Raw genomic sequence first — 20,773 nt, 5'->3', positions numbered from 1 at the left:
GTCTGGACCACTGTAAGTGTTGCCAGCTTGAAGAAAGCCAGGGACCAAACCTCTCTCTCTGGAACATCAGATCACCTCTCCTAAAACCTTAGGAAACGTTCTTTTAAATTTGTGATGTTCTGTTTAAAGAGGCCCTCCAAATGTTCACGGACTACGATTCCCATCAGCTCTGCCAATCGGCCGTGTTGGCAGGGACTGATGGGAATTGCAGTCCATGAACATCTGGAGGGCCATAGGTAGGAGACCTCTGGTTTGAAGAATCAGAGCATGTTTTTAGCATGCGAAATTTCATATCAGAACAGATCAGTGGTGTCTGGTAGCTCCCCATCCCTCAAGTGATAATGCTCCACAGCGCATCCACTAGACCGTAGGTGTCAAACTCGCGGCCCTCCAGATGTCATGCTGGCAGGGGATGATGGGAGCTGTAGTCCATAACATAAGCATAAGCATTTATTGTCATTGGGCACGCACAACGAAATTTACAGCAGCTTTCCTCGATGCACACCATTTCAGACTCATACCCCATCCTCACTTTCCCCTTCCTCCACCCATCCCTACACAGCCCCAAACACATCAACACGAAGCCGCGGAGTTCAGCATCGCCACAGCTCTAGAGTAGAAGCTGTCTCTAAGCCTCTTTGTCCTAGTTTTGATAGACCTGTATCGTCTGCCGGATGGTCACAGTTCAAAAAGAGAGTGTGCTGGACGAGACGGGTCTCTCAGAATATTTTGGGCTTTCTTTAGGCTTCGGGAACTATAGAGTTCTTCCAAGGAGGGGAGAGGGCAGCCGATAATCCTCTGGGCAGTAGTGATCACCCTTTGGAGCGCCTTCCTATCTGCCACTGTGCAACTGGAGAACCATACACAGATGCAGTAGGTTAAGACACTCTCTATAGCATAGCGGTAAAAGGACACCAGGAGTTTTCCATTCAGTTGTTGTTTCCTTAACAGTCTCAGATAGTACAGTCTTTGCTGGGCCTTCTAAACCACCGCAGCAGTCTGTACATCTGGAGGGGCGTGAGTTTGACAACTGTGCACTAGACCCTCTTACTATGCCGCTCCCCCAAGATTTGCCCCACCCTACAAGGCAGCCTATTCCACTGTCAAACAGCCCTTACTGTCAGGAAATTCTTCCTAATGTTTAGGTGGAATCTCTTTTCCTGTACGTCGAATCCATTACACATTGTCCTAGTTTCTGGAGCAGCAGAAAACAAGTTTGCTTCCTCTTCGACATGACATTCCTTCAACTATTTCAACAGGGCTATCATGTCACCCTTTAACGTTCTCTTCCCCAAACAAAACATACCCAGCTCCCTAAGTCTCTCCTCGTAGGGCGTGGACTCCTGACCTTTCACCATCTTGGTCACCCTCCTCTGGACCTGTTCCAGCTTGCTAGAATCCTTCTTTGAACTGTGGTGCCCAGAACTGGACACAGTATCCCAGGTGAGGTCTGACAAATGCAGTATATAGAGAATACTATTACGGCACTCGATCTAGATACTATACTCCTATCAATGCGGCCCAGAATCGCATTGGCTTTCTTGGCTGCCGCATCACACTGCTAACTCATGTTGTGGTCTACTAAGTCTCCCAGATCCCTTTCACATGTACTATCGTCAAATTAAGGTATCCCCCATCCTATATCTGTGCATTTCATTTTTTTTCCTGCCTAAGTGTAGTATCTTACGTTTATCTCTGCTGAAATTCATTTTGTTTGTTTTGGCCCAGCTCTCTAAATTGTCCAGGCCATTTTGAATTCTGATCCTGAATTCTGATCCTGCCCCTCCTAATTTGGCAAATTTGATTAGCATGCGCTCTATTCCATCATCCATTGATAGAAATAGAAGAAGAAGAAGAAGAAGAAGAAGAAGAAGAGGAGGAGGAGGAGGAGGAGGAGGAGGAGGAGGAGTAGGAGTAGGAGTAGGAGTAGTAGGAGGAGGAGTTTGGATTTATATCCCCCTTTCTCTCCTGTAGGAGACTCAAAGGGGCTTACAATCTCCTTGCCCTTCCCCCCTCACAACAGACACGCTGTGAGGTGGGTGGGGCTGAGAGAGCTCCGAGAAGCTGTGACTAGCCCAAGGTCACCCAGCTGGCGTGTGTGGGAGTGCACAGGCTAATCTGAATTCCCCAGATAAGCCTCCACAGCTCAGGCGGCAGAACTGGGAATCAAACCCGGCTCCTCCAGATTAGATACACGAGCTCTTAACCTCCTATGCCACTGCTGCTCTGAATACTGAATAGCACTGGGCCCAGGACAGAACCCTGCGGCATTCCACTGGTCACTGTTCTCCAGGGTGAAGAGGAGCCATTGGTGAGCACCTATAGCTTCTTGTACCCCCTACAAAAAGCAGCAATTTCCCCCCCAAGGGAACTGACCTCTGTAGTCAGAAGATCAGGCGTTGTTCTGAGAAAATTCCAGGAACCACCTGGTTGTTGGCAACCCCCATTTTTTTACTCAAATTTGACCATATCTATTCAGGACAAAGAACTAGAAATCTCTCTCTCTCTTGGGACTCTTTAGTTTGGAGAGGAGGCGTCTGAGGGGGGATAGGATTGAAGTCTATAAAATTATGCATGGGGTAGAAAATGTTGACAGAGAGAAATGTTTCTCTCTTTCTCACAATACTAGAACCAGGGGGCATCCATTGAAAATGCTGGGGGGAAGAATTAGGACTAATAAAAGGAAACACTTCTTCACGCAACGTGTGATTGGTGTTTGGAATATGCTGCCACAGGAGGGGGTGATGGCCACTAACCTGGATAGCTTTAAAAGGGGCTTGGACAGATTTATGCAGGAGAAGTCGATTTATGGCTCCCAATCTTGATCCTCTTTGATCTGAGATTGCAAATGCCTTAACAGTCCAGGTGCTCGGGAGCAACAGCCGCAGAAGGCCCTTGCTTTCACATCCTGCAGGTGAGCTCCCAAAGGCACCTGGTGGGCCACTGCGAGTAGCAGAGAGCTGGACTAGATGGACTCTGGTCTGATCCAGCAGGCTTGTTCTTATGTTCTTATGTTCTCTCTCTCTCTCTCTCTCTCTCTCTCTCTCTCTCTCTCTCTCTCTCTCTCTCTCTCTCTCTTTCTTTCTTTCTTTCTTTCTTTCTTTCTTTCTTTCTTTCTTTCTTTTGCCAAAGTTTACATCACTATGCTTATTTGTCTCTTTTGTTAATCGTTCCTTGACCTACATTTCCTCAGTTTAAGCATGAATCACTGTGGTCAGGACTAGTTCTTCTGACGCTTCCTTCTTCATCTGTGAACAAAATTTCCCCATTCAGATAAACCAGGAAGTTCCAGTTCTTGTGGCCCTTCATCACATGGCGGCTGATGGAAACTTGTTCCTCAGAGTCCCCGGGGGCCCAATTTGGATCAGGACTGTGGTGGCAAGGACAAAAGGGTTTCAGAGTCTACCTTGGCACAATTTTTCTGATCCCGAGGTCATTATTTCCCCCTACCGGGATTAAAAACTGGCCTTACCCGATCTGCACTTGAACAATCAAGTGCGACCATTTTTCAGCCAGCATCTCGTGGTGGCTACAGTAGGATCTAGGAGATCCGGGTTCGAATCCCTATGCTGCTACAGAAGCCTGCTGGGTGGTCTTGGGCCAGTCGCACACTCTCAGTCTAACCTACCCCACATGGTTGCTGTTCTGTTCCCCTAGTAAAACAGTCTTAGGTGCCCTGTACTCCGCCAGAACAGAGTGGGAGACTCACAAGCAAGGTGTAACAGTTTAAAAAGAGAGAGGTTTTATTCAGTGGCGGAGCTACCAGGGGACAGGGTGTGTGTGCCACGCACCGGGCGCACGGCTTTGGGTCACGTGGGGGGCGGAAAATCCCTCCTTCCCCCTGCGCCCCCCTGTGGTGCCCCTCACACACTTACTTTAGCAACCCGAGCAGACTGTAGAACAGGCCTGCCTGTTCTGGTGGGAACTACATTTCCCAGGGCCTCCTGGGAAATGTAGTTCCCACACAGGCAGGCCTGTTCTCCAGTCTGCTCAGGTTGCTAAAGTAAGTGTGTGTGTGTGTGGGGGGGGGTGTCGTGGAAGGGTGGGCATGATTTCCCCCCCGCCTCCCCCCCCACTTACTTTAGCAAACCGAGCAGACTGGAGAACAGACCTCCTGTTGCCTTCCAGGCTGCAAAGGACCTGGTGGGAACTACATTTCCCAGGAGACCCTGGGAAATATAGTTCCCACCAGAACGGGCAGGCCTGTTCTCCAGCCTGCTCGGTTTGCTAAAGTAAGGGGGGGGGGGCGCAAAAAAGCCGGGGTGCACACTGGGCACGCTCTGGCCCAGCTACGCCTCTGGTTTTATTGCATAGAAGAATTGAGACCCTAACTCCTCCCGGGGTCTGACTAACCTAAAGTACTTGCTTGACCGGAACAACTAGACGCTTGAGACTTTTGTTCTTTCTTGGCTGCCGTATCACACTGCTGACTCATGTTCTGTTGTGGTCTACTAAGACTCCCAGATCCTCTTTCACCAGATCCTCTTTCACGAGGATGATGGAGGGACTGGAGCACCTTCCTTATGAGGAAAGGCTGCAGCGTTTGGGACTCTTTAGTTTGGAGAGGAGACGTCTGAGGGGGGATATGATTGAAGTCTATAAAATTATGCCTGGGGTTGAAAATGTGGACAGAGAGACATTTTTCTCTCTTTCTCACAATACTAGAACCAGGGGGCATCCATTGAAAATGCTGGGGGGAAGAATTAGGACTAATAAAAGGAAACACAATTCTTCACGCAACGTGTGATTGGTGTTTGGAATATGTTGCCACAGGAGGTGGTGCTGGCCACTAACCTGGATAGCTTGAAAAGGGGCTTGGACAGATTTATGGAGGAGAAGTCGATCTCTGGCTACCAATCTTGATCCTCTTTGATCTGAGATTGCAAATGCCTTAACAGACCAGGTGCTTGGGAGCAGCAGCCGCAGAAGGCCATTGCTTTCACCTCCTGCATGTGAGCTCCCAAAGGCACCTGGTGGGCCACTGCGAGTAGCAGAGTGCTGGACTAGATGGACTCTGGTCTGATCCAGCTGGCTTGTTCTTATTTTCTTACCTGTAGCGTTGTGAAGCCTGGTGTCACCCAATCTGTGCGTTTCATTTTTTTTCAGCCTAAGCATAGAGTCTTACATTTATCTGTTGAAATTCATCGTGTTAGTTTGGGCCCAGCTCTCTAAATCTGTCCAGGTCATTCTGAACCCTGCCCCTGTCCTCCACAGTATTAGCAACCCCTCCTAATTGGGTCGTTTTTGCTCCTAATGTTTCACCCGCATCTCCGGCCGGCATCTCCAGAGGCAGGTCACAGTAAGACGTGTCGCAAAGCAAAATACCTCTGCCAACTGGCTCGACAACTCCCGTATTTCTCGGCAGAGTGTCCCCCCCGCCTTACGAACCAAGGACAGGTGACTCTAGCTCCAAGGCGGTGTGGCTGGCAAACATCCAGGCGTTTAAACAGCACTTCCCCGGATAACTTTGTTAAAAGAGCCACAGCGTTGTTTGCGATGGTGTGCGGAAACTAACTCCGGCCGGGTTTTGTTTGTCTGAAGCTCCCTTTCCCTGCGGCGGGAGGCTGGAACGAACGCCCACCGTGGGCCTCTACGGGGACGAAGCCAGAGTTTCTTTCAGAAGTGAAGCTGTGCAGATTTGGAGCAAAGTTTCTCCTGGTTTACCCCAGCAGATGTTTCGGGAGACAGACTCGAGCATCGCAGAACAGGAGGCTCCAAAGGGCATCCCTTGCCCCGTGACGTGAGTGACCAGCGAGGGCCAATTTCTGAGTGGGGGAAGGGAGTGCCGGATCCAGCGTGGCGTACCGGTTAAGAGCAGACGGATTCTAATCTGGAGAACAGGGTTTGATTCCCCGCTCCTCCACCTGAGCGGCGGAGGCTTATCTGGTGAACCAGACGTGTTTCTGCACTCCTGCGTTCCTGCTGGGTGACCTTGGTCTAGTCCCAGTTCTCTCAGAACTCTCTGAGCCCCACCTACCTCACAAGGGCTGGGTTGTCACCAATATGCTGACGACACCCAGCTCATTTTGTTGATGGGGGGGGGGGCTCTGCCCCTGTGGCTCTACAGAAGTGGTTCCCAAACTTATTTACCCTACCGCCCCCTTTCCAGAAAAAAATATTACTTAGCGCCCCCTGGAAATTAATTTTTTTTAAAATTTTAATAGCAATTAAACAGAAAGATATATGCATGAATGTTTCTACCTTTTTCGTAAAATATAGTAAAGAAAGGTGTTAAATTAGAAACATTGAACTTTGAAATTATGAAACTATTTATGAAGTATTTATGAACTACGTTGTTCCAAGAAAAATTAAGCGTTACGAGCGGAATACATACATCAATTTTTCTAAATCTTCTCTTCTTTCTTTTATGCTTTCACTGCCCCCTTACAATTATTCATCGCCCCCCCCCCAAATGCACCTGTGGCCATCACCGCCCCCCTGGATCGTTGCAGCGCCCACCAGGGGGCAGTGGCGCCCACTTTGGGAATCACTGCTCGACAGCATTGTTTGGAGTCGGTTTCCGGTTGGTTGAGGCACAGCAGGTTAAAACTCAATCCGTCGAAGACGGAGGCCCTTTGGCTGGGCCGTGGGGAGAGGCCTAGGGATTTTCAGCCGCTGGTTTTGGAAGGGGTCATGTTGGCCCCGACCACCCCGGCCTGTAGCCTGGGGGTCCGCCTGGATTCCCCCCTTTCTATGGAAGGCCAGGTGGCCCATGTTGCCCAGGTAGCTTTCTTCCATCTTCGCCAGGCCCGGCGGCTGGGCCCCTCCCCCTCCCAGGCTGACCTGCCCACTGTGATCCATGCGACGGTCGCCTCGAGGTTGGACTACTGTAACTCACTGTATGCAGGCCTTCCCTTGAGACTGACCCGGAAGTTGAAGCTGGTCCAGAATGCAACGGCTTGGCTTCTTACGGGGGGTACTGATCAAGATCATATTGCTCCAATGCTGCGCCGTCTGCACTGGCTTCCGGTGGAATTCCGGATTGTCTTCAAAGTGCTGGTATTAACCTTCAAGGCCCTTCGCGGCTCGGGGCCCTCATACCTGTGGGACCGTCTTACCCCATATGTCCCAAATAGGTCACTGCGTTCTGCAACGGCGGAGTTGCTGGAAGTCCCCGGCCCTTCAATGATGTGGCTGGCCTCTACCCAGGCCAGGGCCTTTACAGCCCTGGCCCCTGCTTGGCGGAACGCTCTTCCTCCAGCAGTCTGGGCCCTGTGGGACCTTGGTGAGTTCCGCAGGGCCTGTAAGACCCAGCTGTTCCACCGGGCTTTTGGTGAGGCTGGCCACAGACTGGCTGCCCCCTTGTGAGGCCCTGCCATAGTTTTGTCATTTCTGGCAGTGCCCCCCCCCACTGGTTTCATCTTTGGGCACTGCCAGCCCCTCCCAGGACCGGGTGCCACCAACATGGTTAGTCTGTTATTATTGGAATTGATGCTGCCTATTGAATTTAAATGTTTTGAGATGTTCTAAGTAACTCATTGGTTTTTATTATATTGTGAACCGCCTAGAGCCCTTTGGGGATGAGGCGGTCTACAAAATCTAATAAATAGATAGATAGATAGATAGATAGATAGATAGATAGATAGATAGATAGATAGATAGATAGATAGATAGATAGATAGATAGATAGATAGATAGATAGATAGATAGATAGATAGATAGATAGATAGATAGATAGATAGATAGATAGATAGATAGATAGATAGATAGATAGATAGATAGATAGATAGATAGATAGATAGATAGATAGATAGATAAGGGAAGGAGTTTTTAAGCCACCTTGATTCTCCTTACAGGAGAGAAAGGGGGATATAAATTCAAACTACTACTCCTCCTCCTCCTCCTCCACCTCCTCCTCCTCCTCCTCCTCCCCCTCCTCCTCCTCCTCCCCCTCCTCCTCCTCCTCCTCCTCCTCCTCCTCCTCCTCCTCCTCCTCCTCCCCCTGCACTTTCTTTTGAGCATGGCTGCATTTGTACATGCTATGATCTGAAGACTTTCCGAGAGCATAAATCCAGTGGCGTAGCACCAGTGGGATAGGGGTGGGGCACGATGTCCCTGGTGCACGCCTGTGCGGGGGTGTGGAGGGGGCGTGGCGTGGTGCGGGCATTCCGGGCGGGGCAGGCAGGGCATGGCAGGGGTGGAGGATGCAAGCATGCCCTGGGTGCAGTCCCCCCTCGCTCTGCCCCTGCATAAATCAAGGCCCTTTTCTGACCTTGTGGACATTCTTGTTGGAAGTGAAGGACTGTACCTGTTTCCTGCCTCACAGACAGAGGAAGACTTACCAGTGAGTCAGATAGCTAGAGAGGGTCCAGACACTGACACCTTTTCTCTATCACACTGACACTATCCCTTTGATGTGTAGGTTGCTATTCTCAGGAACTTCCTTCCTTTCTGTTCCTTCTCCTCTCAGGACTCTTCCATCTTGCACCGTGGGCAGACTGCATCCACCAACATCTAGCCAGATAGATTAGAATAGAGAACCCATCTCTCCACTTTTCTATCCACAATGGAGTTCATTAACAAAGACTCCTCTTATTATTGCAAACTCTATGCTGGGGATAATTAGGAAAGGAATTGATAATAAAACTGCAAGGATTGTCATGCCCTTATATACAGCCGTGATGCGACCGCACTTGGAGTACTGTGTTCAGTTCTGGTCGCCACATCTCAAAAAGGATATCGAAGAGATAGAAAAAGTGCAGAGAAGGGCAACGAGGACGGTTGAGGGACTGCAGCACCTTCCTTATGAGGAGAGGCTGCAGCGTTTGGGACTCTTCAGTTTGGAGAGGAGACGTCTGAGGGGGGATATGATTGAAGTCTATAAAATTATGCCTGGGGTAGAAAATGTTGACAGAGAGAAATTTTTCTCTCTTTCTCACAATACTAGAACCAGGGGGCATTCATTGAAAATGCTGGGGGGAAGAATTAGGACTAATAAAAGGAAACACTTCTTCACGCAACGTGTGATTGGGGTTCGGAATATGCTGCCACAGGAGGTGGTGATGGCCACTAACCTGGATAGCTTTAAAAGGGGCTTGGACAGATTGATGGAGGAGAAGTCGATCTATGGCTACCAATCTTGATCCTCCTTGATCTCAGATTGCAAATGCCTTAGCAGACCAGGTGCTCGGGAGCAGCAGCAGCAGAAGGCCCTTGCTTTCACATCCTGCATGTGAGCTCTCAAGGGCATCAGGTGGGCCACTGTGAGTAGCAGAGAGCTGGACTAGATGGACTCTGGTCTGATCCAGCTGGCTTGTTCTTATGTTCTTATGTTCTTATGTTCCATCTTGCACCGTGGGCAGACTGCATCCGCCAACATCTAGCCAGTTAGATTAGAATAGAGAACCCATCTCTCCACTTTTCTATCCACAATGGAGTTCATTAACAAAGACTCCTCTGATTAGTTAGAAACTGCGTAATGACTCCGAGTTTTCTTTGTGCCAGCGCACACACATGCTTGCCTGGGGCTGCTCTGCCGCGCTACGCCTCGGCGCACTCTGCTTGTCATGCAAAGGTATCTCTTACCAGAGAGATGACCAACAGGTTATAGGGCCCCATCTGTGCAGCCCAGTTTTGGCTCAGTGAGCTCCAGTGCTTTGAACTCAGTGAGCTCCCGTGCTTTGAGCTCCAGTGCTTTGAACTGAGTCTGGGGAATCTGAAAACCAGAGGACAGGTCAGGTTGCCAGATTTCAGATGGTGTCTGAAGATCTCCCAGGATTGCGCCTGATTTCTCGATTCGAGGGATGATATCCTTGCTGAGCTCTCCCTGGCCTCTCTAAAGCTGTCATTTTCTCCTCTGTTGTCTGGAGATGCTATTCCGGAAGGTCTCCAGGCCTGGATATTGGCAACCCTAGTCTATCCAGGTGGCTGGCTTGGCAAGGACTGCTGTGAACAACCCACGCTCCTCTCTCCTAACTCCTCTCTCTTCTCCCACAGGAATTAGCCTCCTCCGCTCTGATTGGACCCCTGGGGAACGATGGCACTCCTGACCCACTTCCTGGCCTGCGTCTTCGGGGTGGGTTCTTGGCTGACCGTCTGTGGCGTCTGGGTAGAGCTCCCCCTGCTGGTGAACCAGCTGCCCGAGGGCTGGGACCTCCCATCCTACATGATCATCATCATTCAGTTGGCCAACGTCGGGCCGCTCTTCATCACCCTGATGCACAAATGGAAGCCCCGCCTGCTGAGCGAGGTGCCCGTCGTCTGCGTCGTGGTGTCGGTGGGAACGGTGGCCTGCTTCCTGCTGGCCTTCCTGTGGGACCGCACCGCGTTTGTGGCCGGAAGACAACGCAGCCTGGCCTTGTTTGTCCTCACCTTTGCCGTATCCCTGGTGGACTGCACCTCTTCCGTAACTTTCCTGCCTTTCATGATGCGCCTCCACCCTCGATATGTGCCCACTTTTTTCTTCGGCGAAGGCCTCAGCGGCCTGGCCCCGGCTCTCATCGCTCTGGCCCAGGGCTCGGGAATTTCGAACTGCGTCAACGTCACGATCCCAAAGAACCACACGGCCGCGGCGCCTCTCGGCAACGGAACCGCAGCAGAGGTCGGCGTTCACATGGAAACCCAGTACTCCCCCGCAAACTTCTCCAGCCTCGTCTTCTTCCTCATCCTGTCCGCCATGATGTTTTGCTGCCTCGTGGCCTTCTTCTTCCTCAACCGGCTGCCCAGGGTTTGGGAACTCTCCACGCAGAATCTCTGCGCCAGCAACGTCACCCTCAACTCGGTCCGGGAAACCCCTGCGGACACGCAAGGACCCACGAAGTTTGTGGTTTTCACAAACTGCCCTGCAGATGGACAAACGGCCAGCTCGGCCAAAGGAGCAGATGAAGCAGATCCGGAGAAGGTCACTTACTCCTGGGCCGAGTTTGCCTTCATCTATTTCCTCATCACATGGACCAATGCACTCACAAATAGCATCCTGCCCTCGGTGCAAAGTTACTCCTGTTTGCCTTATGGCAACATGGCTTACCACCTAGCAGCGACGCTCAATTTTGCAGCCTATCCTCTTGTGTGCGTGATCGCTACCTTTCTTCCGAGCAGGTACATGCAGTGGCGGAGCGGCAAGGGGATGGGGGGTGCACGCCTGGGGGTGCATGCCTGGCCCCCCCAGAAAATTGCCCCTGGCCCCTTCCCCTTTTCCTTGCACTCCCCGTGGCATCCCCCACCTCCTTCCTACATTTACCTTAGTTCCTTTTCTTTTTCTAGTACTTTTTCAGGCTGAAAAAAGTGGCCTATTTACAGTTCAGGTTCAAAAACGGCCTGAGGTGGGTCCAGTATAACCCCGAAGCTCTTAAATGAGCAGTGATTTCACAGGCAAACCTCTTTTGTGGGGTAGTTTGCCATTGCTTTCCCTCGCTATTCTTTACCCCCCAGCTATGAGCTAGGTACTCGTTTACCGTCCAAGAAATGAATGGATGGCTGAGTTGACCATGAGCCAGCTGCCAGGATATCTGACCCACAGGGGGCTCGAGCTCCTAACCGTGTGAGTGGCAACGCAAGCACTTAACCACTACGCCACGCAGCTCCTAATGATAGTTGATGATACTGATGATAGCCAGTACCAAAACTATGAATTATTTGACTGTGGGCAAAGATCCAAAACACGAGCAACTGACATCTATCGAGCAAACGTGGTCCAGAACAGGTAGTGCATTCGGAATTTCTTTCGATGGACCTATGTGACAATCAGGTGCTAAATTGGAGAACAATCTTGAAATTTTATCAGCGAAGAACAGTGGCGTAGCACCAGGGGGTGGGGTGTGATGCACCAGGCGTGCACCGGTGCGGGGGTGTGGCAGGGACATTTGGGGTGTGGCAGGGGTGTGGCATGGGCGCAGTTCCCCCTCACTCCACCCTTGGCGAAGAACTCCGTAAAAGTATCACAACTAATTGTCTGTCCCGATACAATTAAGGCTCAGTTTAGGGGTCAGCAGATGCTGAATTACCTTAAACCACTGAAAACCCATTTTGTGCTCATGTCCATGATGAATCTAAGGCAGGGGTCATCTCTCCGTTTTTACCCCACAAACAATAATTCGGTGAGGGCGTTGTGGACAATTCAGTGTTCTAGATCCCTGTCGACTCTCACGGAACTACAGTTCCCAGAGGAGATGAACTGATAAAATGATTCAGAAGAAGAAGAAAAGTTTGGATTTATATCCCCCCTTTCTCTCCTGCAGGAGACTCAAAGGGGCTGACAATCTCCTTGCCCTTCCCCCCTCACAACAAACACCCTGTGAGGTAGGTGGGGCTGAGAGAGCTCCGAGAAGCTGTGACTAGCCCCAGGTCACCCAGCTGGCGTGGGTGGGAGTGCGCAGGCTAATCTGAATTCCCCAGATAAGCCTCCACAGCTCAGGCGGCAGAGCTGGGAATCAAACCCGGTTCCTCCAGATACACGAGCTCTTAACCTCCTACGCCACTGCTGCTCCTTTAAGTCATCAGAGGCTAGCCTGTGCTCTCACTGAATACCTAGAAGCAGAAGAAGGTGAACACTAAAAACCAACCTTACCCTGTTTACTTTCCCACGCAGGTCTCTTCCCATTCAGGGGGCCCTGGCACTGATTGGGACCGTGTTTGGAGCCTATATCATGGCGATGGCGGCCATGAGCCCGTGCCCGTTGCTGCAGCGCTCGAAGTGGGGGGGCGCCATCATTGTAAGTATTTGCCCCCTCCTTCCTCAGCTCTGGCTGCTTAGAATCATAGGATCATAGAGTTGGAAGAGACCCCAAGGGCCATCCAGTCCAACCCCCTGCCGTGCAGGGTTCGTCGTGGCGACATTCCATCGCTGAGGCCATTATATATATCGAGCCCTTCGGGGATGAGGCGGCCTATAAATTTAATAAATGATGATGATGATGATGATGATGATGATGATGATGATGATGATAATAATAATAATATAGGTTAGGATGAGTTTTTGTGAGTCACAGCCAAGAAGTGGACTGTAACTTGCCAAAGCTCATATTGAAATAAGTCGTTTTAGGGGATAGCCGTGCTGGTCTGCGGCAGAACGGCGAGATTCGAGTCTAGAAGCACCTTAGAAATCGAAAAAAAAGATTTTTGGCATTTCAGCTTCCCAAAGTCAAAGCTGTCTTCGTCTGGCACGAGAAGGAATGGAGATCCCCATTTATTCAAATAAATGTTATTATCCGTTAACAGGTTGCTGAAATAGTGTATTTTTTTTTAATGACAGTCATGGGCCGTGTCCCCACTTTTAAAAATGACGTCGGTTTCATCCGGCGCGGACCTTTTCAGCGCTGGGATTAAGAACATAAGAACATAAGAACAAGCCAGCTGGATCAGACCAGAGTCCATCTAGTCCAGCACTCTGCTACTCGCAGTGGCCCACCAGGTGCCTTTGGGAGCTCACCTGCAGGAGGTGAAAGCAATGGCCTTCTGCGGCTGTTGCTCCCGAGCACCTGGTCTGTTAAGGCATTTGCAATCTCAGATCAACGAGGATCAAGATTGGTAGCCAGAGATTGACTTCTCCTCCATCAATCTGTCCAAGCCCCTTTTAAAGCTATCCAGGTTAGTGGCCATCACCACCTCCTGTGGCAGCATATTCCAAACACCATTCACACGTTGCGTGAAGAAGTGTTTCCTTTTATTAGTCCTAATTCTTCCCCCCCAGCATTTTCAATGAATGCCCCCTGGTTCTAGTACTGTGAGAAAGAGAGAAAAATTTCTCTCTGTCAACATTTTCTACCCCATGCATAATTTTGTAGACTTCAATCATATCCCCCCTCAGCTGCCTCCTCTCCAAACTAAAGAGTCCCAAACGCTGCAGCCTCTCCTCATAGGGAAGGTGCTCCAGTCCCTCAATCATCCTCGTTGCCCTTCTCTGCACTTTTTCTATCTCCTCAATATCCTTTTTGAGATGCGGCGACCAGAACTGGACACAGGACTCCAAGTGCAGTCGCACCACTGCTTTATATAAGGGCATGACAATCTTTGCAGTTTTATTATCAACTCCTTTCCTAATGATCCCCAGCATAGAGTTTGCCTTTTTCACAGCGGATTGTGTTCCCCGGCTTCCCCCCTGCCCCGCGCTCTGCCGCTGGACCCCGCGCTACTTGGCAAGAGTAGCGCACAGCAAACGATGAGTGGGGAAAGGCCCTTGGTGAACTCTTTGATATTCAATTAAACCCATTGATCAGTTCTAATCCAGTAACTTCCCACAGGAGTGGGTCACATTTTAAAGGTGAAGAATGGCAATTTTCGGGGTCCGGGGAGGCCTCCGACGGATTTCATTGCTCTAAAATCTGCCCTTGTTAAGTCTCAGTTTGGAGCAGAAGTTAGCCATAGGCACAAAATCAATAGGAACGAATTGTTTGAAGCCGAGCTATTTGATGACTAATTGACTTCTGAAGGAAGGCAAATCAAATCTTGTTGACTTTGGGTCTCTCGAGATTGTTTATTCCCCACATCGGATCTCCGATTCATGCTCGTTTCACACAAGGACACCTTGTTCTTTTGTGTTTATCTTAAAGGAATTTTTTGCTTTTGCCAAGTTGCTTGCTCTGGATTTCTCTACCAAGGAACAGAAAAGTGTGGGAATGGAAGAGGGAAATGAGGTTCGCCCTTCCCCCCCCCCTCCCCCGCTATCATTTCTGATGCTTGACAAAATTGCCCCTGAACGACTTGTATCCCTCTTGAGGGAACTGCTTGTATCCCTCTTGGGGGAAATTGCGGATACATGTAAGGTTTCCCCAGCTGGATTAGAACCCGTTCTTTTCCCCTGCAAGAATACGGCTGCGGAATAGGATTGCCGACTGCACAGAGGGGGGGGGGAAATAAATAATAAATAATAAAAGCGTGTGTCTGTGTTAAGTGCTGTCAAGTCGCCTCTGAGCGACCCTACGGCTGCTTCTCCACAGGCAACACAAATGGATTATCATTATTATTATCATAGGCATATCTAGGGAAAATGTTGACCGGTGCACAATCTTTCTGCCCCACCCCCCGCCCGGCCCCAATATGGTTGGCTACCCTTACCCACCAAGTCACTTGTCTTGAAATCAGTGTATGGACCGAGGGGGGGGGGGGAGGAGTAGGAGTATGGGGGCTATTCCCCCCCGCATGACTAAATGCCGCAGCCCACGGATATTTGACCCTATATATTCCCCTGGGAGGTACGTCTTCTGACCCTCACAAAATGGCAGCTGCCTGCAGAACCCACCATAATGGTGGACGGAAGGGGGTTGGAAGTGAATGCTTCTTTCTTGCCGTAGTCTGCACAGGCAAGCAGGAAGTGTTTGAAACCCAGGTTAAAGGGGAAAAGTCACTAATTTGGCAAACTTTATTTAACCCGGGTTCAGCCAAATATAACGGGTTGGAAGCATTTGGGGGGCGAGTTCTGTGGGAATTTGTCCCCCATAATGCTTTTTTTCACATTCCTGAACTCATTTTATTTGGCCCTGTGTGGAATCACCCAATGCCCTCCACAATGTTCTATTTAACAGCCTTGCAAACCGAGGGCCGCAGCTTCCTTGATGGAGTCAATCCTTCTCACGTTTATCTTCCTCTTTTCTGCTGCCTTCGACTTTTCCTAGCATTATTGTCTTTTCCAATGACTCTTGCCTTATCATAATGAGACCCAAGTACAATAGCCTCAGTTTATTCATTTCAGCTTCTAGGGGAGTGATGGCGAACCTTTTCAAGACCTAGTGCCCAAACTGCAAGCCAAAACCCACTTATTTATCGCAAAGTGCCAACATGGCAATTTAACCTGAATACTGAGGTTTTAGTATAGGAAAAACGGTTGGCTCCAAGGCACATGTTACTCGGGAGTAAGCTTGGTAGTAGTCAGTGGCTTTGCTTTGAAGCAACTGTGCAACGCTTCGAATGGGTGAATCACGACTCTAGGAGGGTTTACTCAGAAGCAAGCCCCATTGCCATCAACCGAGCTTACTCCCAGGTAAAGGATCTCGCTTTAGTTCTTCGCATGAAAATCAGTGGGGTTTAGCAGCGCTTAACAGGGTTACCTACACTGCTTCCCCAAAACTAGGTCTTAGGTTTAGTGCTAATAATCTCCCTGAAATAATTGCACTATTATCACATGACGAGCTCTGTGCCCACAGAGAGGGCTGTGAGTGCCACCTCTGGCACCCGTGCCATAGGTTCGCCACCTCTGTTCTAGGGACAGTTTGGGCTTGATTTGATCTAGACTTCACTGATGTGTCTTTTTGGTGGCCCACGCCATCCGTAAAACGCTCCCCCAGCACCGCATTTCAAAGGAACCAACTTTCTTTCTGTGTTATTTTACCTCCACGGGATGAAAATCTTCATTGGCTCATTCTCACACACTGGGCCTCCGTTGAAGGGTCAGGGCGTGACTGTCTAGGCCTGTTAGCGGCCCTGCCAGGGCACATTGCTCAATAAGGCAACCCCGGAGGCTGCAATTACAAAAGAAAAAAAATGTCACGTAAGGTAAACAAGAGTCGGCTGGCGGCTTCAGGGCAGCTTGATTCAGATCAGGGTTGCCTGGGTTCAGGGAGAAAAAAGAGACAGTGCCGTGTGGTAGTTAAGAGCAGAACCGGGTTCGATTCCCCATTCCTCCACATGAGCGGCAGACTCATATCTGGTGAACTGGATTTGTTTCCCCACCCCTACACATGAAGCCAGCTGGGTGACCTTGGGCTAATCACAGTTTTTTCAGGACTCTCTCAGCCCCACCTGCCTCACAAGTTGCCTGTTGTCGGGATGGGAAGGGAAGGAGTTATTAAGCCACCTTGAGGTCGATTCTGCACTTGTGTTGTCGACCTAAATTCGAGCTGCGTTCAACCTAAGTGCTCCGCACAACCGCTGGGGTCGACGTGGTTTAGTTCCAGCTTTGCCCCGTGTAATGGTCACATTTCCGACTCCAGTTGGGAACTACTACTTTTTCAGAGAACCACGCTCGAACTCAGCTCGATTCCAGTAAAGTGCGGAATCTCTGGTGCCAGGAGTCCCCCATTCAGCCAATCACAGCTGAGTGTTTCGGGCATGCATATAGCTGGCCAATCAAAAAATGCCACCTTCATCCCTCCATTCCTGTGGCAGTTTTTTTAATAACGTGTGTGTGGATAGACAGAACATGGCCATAGAACAGTAGCCAATCGAAATGGAGCGGCGAAGAGGCACAGGATGATTCCGCCCTCCGAGGTGGGATCAAGCTGGTTGCAGTGGGGAACAACAATGGCTTTGACCTAGGTTAGTACCCTTCTCAGGGAACTGGGTCGAACCTATTTTACCCGTGTGCGGAATCGCCCTGGGTCTACTTTCACTAGAGTAAGGTGGAGTAACTATTCAAACTCCTCCTCCTCCTCTCCTCCCCCTCCTCCTCCTCCTCCTCCTCTCTTCTTCTTCTTCTTCTTCTTCTTCTTCTTCTTCTTCTTCTTCTTCCTCCTCCGACCCTAACCTACCCTTCAGGTCCTGTTTAACCCGGATGACGGAGATGAACCATAAGGGTACTCCTGTGCTTTCCTCTGCGGGTCATTTCCACATCTGGAAAATGACCCAGTCGGGAAAGGCCCTAGCACTGAGCCCCCAATTAGAATCAGCCCCCCCGCCCCCCCGCCCCCCCCCGGTGACAGCTATTCTCTTTTGAAAAGCAAATGCAGCAAACCGCGTGACCGTTTTTGTCGCCTTGAATTCCAGTTTGATCCTGAGGTGAGTCAGGTACTCATCTGTGCCTTAGAGAGGCCAGCTTTGATTTGGGAAATTCCTATAGATTTGGGGAAGGAGCTTGCAAGGGGGGGTTCAGAAGGGGAGGGGCCACAGTCCTTCCTCAAAGCTGCCATGTTCTCCAGGAGAAACTGGTATCTATCGTCATAAGAGCATCAGAAGAGCCCGGCTGGATCAGACTGTGACCCGCGGCTTGGGCAGCAATGAATCAAACCAGAACACAATTTTTAAAAATAAAGTAAAAGAATTTATTCCTAATTCCGGGTAGCAGCAACCCGGCCCAGCAGAGGGGAGAGTTTTCAACAGAGGACCCAAAGTAGCAAGCCTCCAGCAGCAACTGTCCCACTCCTGGGCAAAGTCCAGGATTCTTCTCGTGTTTTGGGGGGTGTTACAGCAGAAAAACAATACAGGGCGATTAACAACAAAAGAAGGGCCATTATGAAAAGCGAGTTTCGCAAGACCTGCTCCTATGAGATTTCCTCTGGAGGGAAACCTGATCTAGGGGTGTGCATGAGAGCGTATTGTTTGGTAGCTTCATCCCATCAAGAGTACAATGGGGGCAGTGCAGAGAGCAATTACACGAGGGAGGGAACTAGTTTTTCAGGCTGCAGGGAAACCTTGTAGGGAAATATCTTTTACCGAAACAGGTTTTTAAAACTTTTATTTTATTTTTATTTATTTCTTCGATTTTTATACCACCCGATCCCCAAAGGGCTCCGGGCGGTGAACAACACAATTCAACATCAAACAGGAGCAGGTCATACACAAAATATAAATACATAGGCTCCATCCCATAATCATCAATAAATCATCAATAACAGAATAATAACAGAACAGAACTAAATAATAAGACAAAATAAAACATGATTTTCTTTTGGCCACCGGTAGCAAGACTAGAGGTCCATCTAGTGTAGCATCCTGTTTCACACGGTCAGTGGCGTACTGCTAATGGAGACAGGGGGTATCCCAAGTCCCCAGGTGTGAGCTGTTCCGTCACACGGTGGGGTGCCGAGCAGCTGGGGGGGGGGGGGCGGGGGGGGGGGGGGGGGGGGGGCAGGAGCTGGCCTGCAGGGAGGCCAGGAGGGAGCTGGGCTTGGCAGCAGGCAGCCCGGGTGGGTGCCGCGGCAGCAAACCGGTCCAGGAGCCGGCCTGCTGCCGTGGCACACATCTGAGCCAGCCCTCAAGCCTCGCCCTCCCCTGGCCTCCCTGCTGGATCCAGAGGTGGGATCCAGCCGGTTCTCACCAGTTCCCGAGAGCGGGTTACTAATTCTTTGTGTGTGCCGAGAGGGGGTTACTAATTGGGTCTGCTTTTCCGTTAGAAATTCCCTTAGGTCCAAAAATCATAAAGTCCTGTTGTTTCCTACGTGGCTGGTTAGCGAAGGTAGAAAACGGGATAATTCTCCCTGTTGGGCTGTTTTAAAAACATGTTTTAGAAATATGGAAAAGTTCCTTGTTTAAGGAAAGTCTCCTTCTTTTGATTTCTAGAAACAAAATTAAGTATTGGAAAGTATTAAGTATTCGACAGGCAGTCAATTAGAGGAGAAGTAGTTGTTTCTGTTGGCAGTCGACGATAGGACTTGCTATAGTGAGTCTAAATTATGGACAGAAAGATACCAGCTGGAAATTAGGAACTTTTTTTTACAGTAAGAGTTTTTTACAGTAACAGAGAAATTATTAATGCCCCGCCCCCGGAATGCCCGGCCACGCCCCCATCGTGCCCCGCCCAGCCCCATTGGCACTACGCTGCTGTTTGAATCCCACCACCATGGGAACCTGTTACTAAAATTTTTGGATCCCACCACTGGCTGGATCTCATAAGTGGGCCGCAGTAGGGGGTATGGGGAGCCGGGAGGGGCGCAGGGTGCCGGTCATGCCCCCGAGCGCCATTTAGGCCCGGTACGCCATTGCACAAGAGGCTTAATCTGGAGGTCTGTAGAGGCTGAGGCCTTTGCCTGATGTTGTCTCCTGGCACCGGGGTTCCGAGGTTAACTGCCTCTGGATATGGATGTTCTCTTTAGTCACCGTGGCTAGCACCCACTGACGAGACCTCCCCTCCACGAATCTGTCCAGCTTCCTTTCAAAGCCGTCCACGGCTGTAACCACCACTACATCCTCCAGCGGCGAATTCTACATTTTAATCCATCTTTGTACAGAGGAGTATTTCTTTTTGTCCGTCCTGAAAGATGGGAAAGGGTTTGCAATTCTGGGCGGTCTCCAGTCCCCACCTGGTAATTGGCAACCCTACCACATACAGGCGTTCACCTGCGTCCCTTTTTTGGTACCCACAGATCCTCTGCTGGGTGTTCTTCACCGGGACCCTCAGCTACATCAAAGTCATGACCGGGGTGATCCTCCGGAGCCACAGCCACAGCGCCCTCGTGTGGTACGGAGCGGTGGAGCAGCTGGGATCGCTGTTGGGAGCGCTGCTCATGTTTCCCCTGGTCAACATCTACAGCCTGTTCAAATCTGCGGACTTCTGCAACTTCCAGTGCCCGGCGTGAGCTCGGAAGGAGGCAGTGACTGCAACGGGTTGCTTGACCGGGCGAGGTCGTCGTCAACATCATATGGAAGCTCTTATTCCATAAATAAAGTGAACCAGACTGAGCACGTGCAGAAGCGAACAATAGCCATTGTGGCCAGTCAGTAGTATATTTTTCCTAGCAAATGATGACGGAGAGAGGACTTGCTGCTGACTCGGGGCCTCTAATCCCCCCCACAATCCCTTTGGGGGCGATGCGCAGCACACTCTGAGCGCATGCCAAACTTGGGGGGCCAGCATCGATCGTCCAAGCGCTCAACTCCCGGGGAGATCTCCTGCAGAATGCAGGACGGCATCTCCCATCAAGTAACTGGAGATAGACCCAGGCATCACCAGCAAGTGTGACCACAGCCAGAAGGGTCAATGTAAGAACATAAGAACATAAGAACATAAGAACGAGCCTGCTGGATCAGACCAGAGTCCATCTAGTCCAGCTCTCTGCTACTCGCAGTGGCCCACCAGGTGCCTTTGGGAGCTCACAGGCAGGATGTGAGAGCAATGGCCTTCTGCAGCTACTGCTCCCGAGCACTTGGTCTGCTAAGGCATTTGCAATCTGAGATCAAGGAGGATCAA

The 20,773-nt window shown here is 50.3% G+C and overlaps 1 protein-coding gene across 1 annotated transcript; it reads left to right on the top strand.

Moving 5' to 3' along the window:
* Nucleotides 1-5,657: 5,657 nt before the first annotated feature.
* SLC52A3 (solute carrier family 52 member 3) lies at nucleotides 5,658-20,162 on the top strand. The gene is made up of 4 exons (XM_048497188.1): nucleotides 5,658-5,740; nucleotides 9,937-11,037; nucleotides 12,527-12,650; nucleotides 19,950-20,162. Exons 2-4 carry the CDS (start codon nucleotides 9,977-9,979, stop codon nucleotides 20,160-20,162), a joined length of 1,398 nt encoding a protein of 465 aa, XP_048353145.1. The 5' UTR covers nucleotides 5,658-5,740; nucleotides 9,937-9,976.
* Nucleotides 20,163-20,773: the final 611 nt, after the last annotated feature.

Source organism: Sphaerodactylus townsendi, linkage group LG05 (assembly GCF_021028975.2).
Source record: "Sphaerodactylus townsendi isolate TG3544 linkage group LG05, MPM_Stown_v2.3, whole genome shotgun sequence".
Taxonomy (NCBI): Eukaryota; Metazoa; Chordata; class Lepidosauria; order Squamata; family Sphaerodactylidae; genus Sphaerodactylus; species Sphaerodactylus townsendi.
The sequence above is the reverse complement of the archived record's forward strand: the minus strand, read 5'-3'. Positions and strand labels throughout refer to the sequence as shown.